This window comes from Limulus polyphemus, unplaced genomic scaffold (assembly GCF_000517525.1).
Source record: "Limulus polyphemus unplaced genomic scaffold, Limulus_polyphemus-2.1.2 Scaffold2861, whole genome shotgun sequence".
In the NCBI taxonomy this organism is placed as follows: Eukaryota; Metazoa; Arthropoda; class Merostomata; order Xiphosura; family Limulidae; genus Limulus; species Limulus polyphemus.
Genome location: NW_013668471.1, coordinates 142563 through 151497, shown reverse-complemented (window position 1 = coordinate 151497; position 8935 = coordinate 142563). Strand labels below are relative to the sequence as shown.

General features: G+C 30.8%; 1 protein-coding gene across 3 annotated transcripts in view; it reads right to left on the bottom strand.

Annotated features, from left to right (window-relative positions):
* Window positions 1-827: 827 nt before the first annotated feature.
* Window positions 828-8935, bottom strand: part of LOC106468077 (protein pinocchio-like) — a 38515-nt gene continuing 30407 nt past the window's right edge. For 2 of the 3 annotated variants that reach the window (XM_022396378.1, XM_013928477.2), the window contains exons 3-5: window positions 6833-7088; window positions 5934-6063; window positions 828-1144 (exon numbers count right to left, since the gene is read on the bottom strand). In XM_022396378.1, the coding sequence (XP_022252086.1) occupies window positions 989-1144; window positions 5934-6063; window positions 6833-7088 (542 nt within the window). In that variant the 3' untranslated portion in view covers window positions 828-988. The remainder of the gene's footprint in view (window positions 1145-5933; window positions 6064-6832; window positions 7089-8935) is intronic. The other variant, XM_022396379.1, reaches the window with a different exon arrangement.

Genomic DNA, 8935 nt, shown 5'->3' with positions numbered 1-8935 from the left:
GTTAGATTTACCTAAATATACTGTGGATGACTTCAAAGAAATTAAAAATTTTCACGATAAATAACATCTGTAGTCCATGGAATCTGTGTATTGTAATACAGAAAATTTATCATTACCATTAGATATATTTAAATGTTTATCTTGATTAAACAACTTGTTTAATTAGTTTTTGAATTTATGTTGTTAGTAATAAGAATTTATTTTGTAACCTGAGTTTAAAAAATTAAAAAAAAAGATAAAACTTGATTTGAAAAACAAAATGTGTATATTTTACATACATTTTAAACTTAAATTTTATTACTTTTCAAAAAGTGTTTAGTTGTTTCCTGGTTTTGTAAAGTTTACATACTGAAGAGGAGTTTGTGACACTATGAAACTGGTTAAATAAAGGACAGTTTGGTAAATGAAGAACACTTAGGTAAAAAAGAAAGGATACGAGTTTTGTTACATAATACCCAAGTACTATAGCATGAAATCTAAGAAACAGTTTAGAACCATAAATAACACAGGGGTATTGGAAATGGGGGGGTAGCACTCCCACTTTACAAATTTGACTTAATATATAAAGCAACTGTAAATTGTATTAGCAATGTCTAGCAAGCACCCCCACTCTGCAACTCCTTCCTACCCCACAGTAACAATAAACATCATTAAATATTCATAATAACTAAGCAATTCTTTTCACACACACACACATTGCTCTAGAAAAATGACTGATAATAATAATAACAAAAAACTGAACCATATTAAAAAAAAAATCCAAAATAGCTTAAATAATTTTCTTGAAGTGTTGTACTAAAATAAACTTTAACAGTATCTATCTCAAAAATAGTAAATAAATGTTAATATATTCTAATTTAGAATATTATGTTTTTTATATATTTTACATCTTCCCTTTTGCTTAAGAGAAGCCAGAAAGCAATTCAAGTCTTAGAGCATGTAGTTATTTACAAGAGAAACATCTGATTAAGCTGGACTCCTAGAAAATTCACTCATATATATTGGTTTGCAGGTTCTTTGTAAAATTATTCAAGATTTTGATGCCATCATTATGGTTAAAATCACTAAACAGTTGCTGATTGTTCTTGTGAATCCACTTGCTTTTACATTCACCTTCCCATTTTGCCTGTCTGGTTTTATGAGACTAAAACAAGAAGAGGATACAAAATCAAATTCTTAACTTTTATGATTGTGCAACATGAAAATACTAAAAATAGCTCAGTTTGGTATTAGCTTCAAGGTACAAAATTTAGGATGATATACCAAAACATTCAACATTTTGCTAAGTGACACAAACGTTTGAAATTCCAAAAACTAAAAATCATCAACTACAGTTAGTAGAGTTGTTTTACAAAATAAAGCCACTTTTGAAGGTATTGTGGAAATGTTCATAAAAAAATGTATAAAGAAAAAACTTCCAAACAATAATGTAAGACAAATTTTCAATACAATTCCAAAATAAGTGTATTGTAATATTCTAATGCTTTTTATTTTGGAAGAAAACAAGACATTATAAGTTTCAAACATGAAATGAGCAAACTGCACAGAAACAGTGTCCTTTAAATTTTCTGAAAGAATATAAACAAATCAATGTCATCCCTAATTTTTTAAAGTTTAGAATTCATTCCAAAATAATATGAAACAGAAAACAATATACTGTTGTATAATAGTTTTCTGAATGTTGAGATTAATATAAAATTTGCATTACAACACAAACTATAATCCTATTGTAAAATAGAATTAGTTTCCTTAATAAACAATGTAATTTTTCTAGATGTCTGTTTGTTTAGAGTTAAACCACATTGAACCCTGAATTTTAGCATTGTAAGCTAGTCCATACATTTACTGCTGTTACACTGGGGAACAACTTTTCTAGAACTTACACATTTAAGTCATCCAAGTGATGATAAATTTAATAAGATATTATTTATAACAAGGTTAACTCAACTTCAGATTAAAACATTTTCAGTGTAATGTGTTGACCTTTATCGAAGAACCTAATCAAGTTCTAGCCAGGAGTTTAAAATTCTCTATTCCACCCAAAAAAAGGTAGGGTTGTTACACTTTTTTCCCCACCAAGGAATTATTCTTAAGAAATTTAGAAGAGTCCCCTATTTGGCTAAATGATATAAGCTTTCAAAAGATTTGTGCTTTGATTTCAGGTTTTCCTTTATAATGTTTTCAGTTATACTCAAAAATACACTGTAATAATATATCCAAAGAAAAAGCAGCAGCTTTAGACTTAAAAAAAAAGAAAAGATATCATCATCATTGTAAAACCAGATAAATATAATTGCATCATAATCCTGAATAAATCTAAGAAACTAACAGAGGACCCAACAAAACAAAGAGAAGCTAATTTACGAAGGTCTTTGTTAAAGATGAAAAAAAAGCTCCATTAATGAAAGACTTATAATAAATAACATAAGACCTGTAGGCTTGCACTATGGTGTGTTATATGACTTACTATGGGGTAGGGGTGGTAGTACTTGCCCCATCAAAAATGACGGGATAAGTACTACCACTTCACATTTGATAGCTAACTGAAATAAATAAATTTTGCAAAATGAAACTTGACCAACAAAGATGCCGAAAAGTGCAGTTGAGGCAGTCAAATGTTGATAAATTCCTTTGTGAGCCAATCAAAATTAAGATCATTGATGAAATGAACTTGTGGCATATTCATAGAATAATTATTTGTAAAAATCAGTTAGATTAACAACATCTAATATATAGAAAAGCCAGTGTGTTTTGGTAACACTATGTTCCAATGGCTTTTATTTCATTTTACTTAGCAACAAAAGTATAACCTAGTATTGTTTTTTAGTCTATATACTGAAAGTATAAAATAAAATGCATAGACAACAAAACTGGAGAAATATTTGTTGGTTTCTTAATTTAGAGTCTCTGTTGATTGAAGAGGTTTATTTTTTATTCAAAATGTTGGTGATATAACAGAAAATAGCTTAATTCAGAAATGATTTAAGTTTAAAACTGAATCGATATTTTTACATTCATGACAAATTTTATACACTTGGCTTTAGACTAGGTGATCCCACACTATGTCTTTACTTCAGACTTATTATACCAACACTCACTACACTTATAATCCTTGTCATGTCCCCCTTGCACCCCTGTCACTAAAGCCGAAATGGGCAGATAGTAATCACACGATTCTATCTGGATAAATGCATTTTGGCTTTTATGACTCCTCTTATTTCGAGAAATCAAGTGCGACATAACACACACTGGCTTTTATATAGGTTAGATAAAACCTGTAGGCTCACACAATGGTGTATTATATGGCTTACCAAAGATTATAAAACAAATGTCCCTGTCAGGCCAAGAGTTTCCGACATTGGTACTTTTAATTATAAACTAGCTAGATTTTTAGTTGTTTTTTTTTTGAATAAATGTGTTTATAATAAATATACAGTTATAGACAGTTTTGAATTCTCTTCATTTGCAAAAAAATCTAAAACTTGATAAACTAGTTTACTGTAATAAATTTGACATTATTTGAGTTAAAGGTTGATTAAGTTTTTAAAAATATTGAAAATGTTGAAAGGTTAACTAAACCAGTTATTCAAAAATTACTAAAATTCACCACAAATTAGTCCTATTTGCTTTTAATAATGAATGATCAAATAGAGTACCGGGTACCAATGGGATCAAATTTGACTCCATTTAGGAAATTCTTTTTTTTTTATATGTGCAAAAGAAAAAAGTGTATAGAAAATAGTCCAGAAAAATTCAGACATATATCATACTGAAGATATATAAATAATACATTTGTGGTTTTGAATGAACAAGTTAAACTGAAACAATTTTTTGATTACCTGGATAAACAATATACCGGTATTCAATTCACCATTGAAGAACAAAGTAACTCAGTTATCTTTTTTGGATAACAAATTCATTAACTACGGTAGAATCTTTCAAGTTGATTGTTTTCACAGGAAAACTTTTTCTGGATTAAACTCACATTTTAAGAGCTTTATTCCAGAGGTGTTCAAGAAATATTTAGCACAAATTATCATTCATGAAGAATGGAAAATAGTTAACTCAGAGCTTTTTCAAAAAGAACTTATGAACATCAGATGGTTCTTACACACACACAAAAAAAAAAGAGTTTCTATCTCATTTTATTAATAGTGTTTAATAGGTTTCTGAAGGAGGTGAATAACCCCATTCATACAGTGCTAAATGTTCCACATTGTTCTGTTACTCTTGTTTTACAATACCTAGCCACATGTACAGATTCTGTCAAAGATAAAATTAAAAGGCTAATCAAGAAAACTTATTCACAATTTAATGTGAGAATGGTTTTTAAACCTCAAAAATGAATTCAAACTTCTTATACATCAAAGACAGTATCATGTCACTTAAGCTATCCCACATCAGAATTCTGCCTGTACTAACTGGTACTGAGTACCAAAACTTATTTTTTAAGGTGGTACTAGTAACAGGACTTATTTGAGCAGCTTTGTCGTTTTATGTTTACACATAGATTTTTTTTTCTTTTTCAAAAACAGGTCCACTTCACCCAGCTGGGTACTTCTATCTTTTTTTTGGAATTTCACCCATATCCTACATTATCTATAAATATTCATATCCTTGTTATAAAAGGTTATATTTGGTCAACTATTCAAACATTTGAAACGTAGGTTAAGGAAAACCTAAAAAGAACAGTCCACATGCTGTCGTCTGTACATGAGTATGCATGTAACTATATTATTCCTTTTCACAGCAACCACTTTTCAGTCATTTGTTCATCTGATTGTGAGTGGATGCTTAGGATTAAAGAAACTTTAGTAATCATGACTTTAAGACTAGAGTTGAATCGAAACCAGACTTCAGTACCACTAAGACTGAAATGAAAATGTAAGTAAAAGAAATGCATTCTGTGATATAGCATGAAATTCAAATGATTCAACAAACTATAAAAACTGAAGTGTAACTGGAATGAATCTAACACTAAGGACTAAAATGTGAGTTGATCTATTCTAGTGAATAACACGAGCTAAGCATGATGTAAAGTACAGAAAATCATGAATAGAATATTACAATTTCATCATAAGCTCAAAATACCTTGATTAGAAATACAGTGTTATTATAAACTCGCAATAAAACAAAGATAACATTATGGTCCCATTAAATCCTCAAAATTGTTAATATAATAACATGATCCCACAATGATCTTAGGAGAATATTATAGGCTCACCATATTCCCAGAATGTTGTAAAGAGAACATTATATCACTAGGTCTAGAACGCTGTGAACATTACTCAGTATAGCACCAAAGTGTTATGAAAAGACCAATAGTTTTACTATAAGCATATTCTTATGAAAATACCAATCAGTTTTACTATAAGCATATTCTTATGAAAATACCAATCAGTTTTACTATAAGCATATTCTTATGAAAATACCAATCAGTCTTACTACAAGCCAAAAATGTTGTTTAAAATAACAGTACAACCTCACTGTAAGCCAGAATGTTAAGAGAACACTATAGGCTTGCTGTATGCTCAGAATGTTGTTAAAAATACAGCCTCACTCTGAAGTGTAGAATGCTGGGAATAAGTGAGTTTAAGAGAAAGCTTCATAACTGTATGAATGATAAAGGCTAGCTTTAAGATTTTTTAAAAATTCATTTATTTAGTAGTTTTAGTTTAGTTTAGACAGCCAAGATAGACCAATGTTATATTAAACAGTCATATAAACTCAAAATATCATTAAATATACAGCAGTCACACAATAATGACAGAGTAGTAATGTGAGAAGAATGGAATGTCTTCCAGTAAGCTCAAAATGTTATGAACAGATCATTATATAGTCTTACTACATGCCAACAATATTGCAAGAATACATGACAGCTTAACCAAAATCAAGAACAAAGGATTTCATCAATATAAGAAGTTATAACTTACAGATGCCAAATCACGTCTCCACTTACTCTCACACTGCCCCTCACACTCTGGACAAGGCCGTTGCAATGCATAGCCTCCACACTCTGGACAGTCTAATGACACATGATCTTCATACCAACTGACTCCACATCTAAAATGTAGAAGTCAAAAATTTTTTATGCAAAACCAAGAAACTTCTTAGAACAGATCACATTTAATTCTACTATTTCTGTTTATTTTATTAAACTCTTAATGTCAACCACAAATCTTCTTTGTGAATGGTTAATGGCTGTTACATAGTTAGTTTGAATACAATACAATGAAATAAAAGTTAAACCCTTGCAAAGTACAAGGCACGTAACACCAGTACTTTCAAATACCACTTCCAATGGCAGAAGCGGATGAGAATGGTCACCCATTCCTCCTAGACAGGACGCCAGTCCACTGCAGAATAACCCCAGCTAACAACTAGGTACCAATCATACAGCTAGGTAGTCTGGAACAAGTGGGGTAAAGTGTCTTCCTCAAGAACACAACAGCATGACATGGATCAGTCTTGAACTCTAACCAGCTGACTATAAGTTCAAAGTGCGAAACCACTGAGCCAAGCAGCACCAAATGATAAGCCATCATTAATTCACCTGTAGACGATACACTCAAAACATTTTCCAAAAGTAAGAATACTTCCTGCTATTACAGGTAAAACAATTAGTGATTAAGATATTACTTTAAAATGTATATTTAAAACTAAATGTTCAAAAGTGCAGAAAATGCCTCATGCTTTTCATTCATTTTTTGAAAATGTTAAACTTTTTTGCACTAGTTGTGATGGCTGTATAGACAGTCACTCCTTATGTCTGTAAATTACCACTTAAACATTTAAAACTACCATGTGAAATTAATACAAGAAATTTACTCACGAAAAACATGAGTTGTAGTGACTCTTTAAATTTTCAATGGTAAGCACGTTGTTTTCATACGACACTTGACTCATATCATCTATATCCCCCAAACTGTAGTCAGAGCCGTGATCATAGGCACTTTGCTTATCCCACAAGTTTTCCCAGTTCTTTAGCAAGGCCACCTCCTCAAGGTTGTGATTATCAAAATCAGAGCAAATCAAGTGTGTTTTTAACTGTAGAAGTGGGTCCGACTTGGATTGTCTTATGTGAAGACCTGCAGTTGATATATAGAATTACGTTAAAATTTGCAATGGATTTGAATAATACAAACCATAATAACTTGTATATTACATATGATAAAATACAATATCAAGAAACTAAAACTGCTATAATTCTCTAAACATATGGATATTAGTGAAAAAAAGGGAGATTTTTTTCACTTTCAAAACTATTTAACTAGCGCATAACAACAATAGATTTTTTTTTTCATTTTTACTGAGAGCATTCATTGTTTTAATTTTGTTGGAACCCTGACAGCAAAACAATTACTGAAAACTAAAAGAATAGACACAGCACATAGAACAAGAGTACCTACAATATAGAAGTAAGTACTCACAGTACAGAAAACATTTTGTAGAATTTACCTCCATACACAACAAGAAGTAATTTGTTAAAGCTTCCAATCAAACGTTGTTTAGGAAATGTTCGATTCACAATCTGTGGGTCGCTGGATCAAAACGCATAACTGAACATGCTCACCATTTCAGCTGTGGGAGCTCTATAATGTGACGATCAATCCCATTATTCATTGGTAGTGAATGATGTTAACCAGCTGTCTTTCCTGTAATCTATCATTTCAGAATTATGGATGGCTAGATTAAATAGCCCTTAAGGCTTAAGTAGCTTTGTACAAAATCCAAAGTATACAATAATCAAACGCAGCAAACCACAGTCTTATTCAATAAATCAGTTCATTCTAGTTTATTAAAGTATGTTTGTTTTTCGCCAAACCCATATTAAGCTACATGTTTATATTTCAGACAACTCGTAAAAAAGTCAATGTCACAAGTATGCTGTATGTCAATAATGTAGAACAAGATAATTGAGAATTGTTAATTTAAAAAGAGAAATAGGGATTGTCAAAAAAGTATAGAAATAAATCGAATCAAAGTGCAAGGTTTATATTTTCAAGCCTACAACTAGGGACTCTAAAAAAAAGTAAACAAACTAGATTGGAAATAGTGTCTACATTATTTTCTCAAGTTACAAATCCCTATTTTGACTCTACTAAAATGGATAAATACTGTAAATATGGAGTAAAAATAGGGATTTGTAGCTTGAGAAAATAATGCAGACACTATTTCCAGTCTAGTTCGTTTATTTTTTTAGAGTCTCTAGTTGTAGGTTTGAAAATATAACCTTTGCATTTTGATTCAACTTGTTCCCGTACTTTTTGACGATCCCTATTCCCCTTTTTAAATTTACAGTTTTTAATTATCTTGTTTCTTGGGTTTTTTATGTCCATTTATGGAGAATAAATTTTAAGTTACATACGTGCATATACATTCAGTTGAATGTTACATGTTTTTCAACAGTTTACTGTCGCATTGGTTTTTTTCCACCCAGCCATTATTTACCAAGCCAGGTATTTTTGTTTCTAAGGTTTTGTGTAAACACGCGTTTAACAAGCATCGAGTACAAAGGAAGCCCACACAAAATATATCTCATATTTATAGCCAAGTAAATCAACTTTCGGTTAAAAATAATCAACTTTTAAAATAGGTCATGGATATTCACAGCATTTCATCTGGTCGTTTGTTAATTTCCGGTATAAATTCTTCCCGAGGAACTTCAGCGATACAAGTCCTTTCTTGAATAAAACTAGTTTATTCTTTCTCAATACAACTTTGCAATACACAGAATTTCCACAGTCATTTTAACTTAAACACTCGCTATAATTCACAACGATTCACGCACTTTACTTACGGTCACTACCGCTCGCTTGACTCAATTATCTCTCTCTATCTGCTGTCTATCTTCAATTATTATCTTCGCTTTATTTGCCGAGCTTATATACTAAAATAGAGGGCGTCTACAAAAGACTAGAGTTGCCAGGAAAAG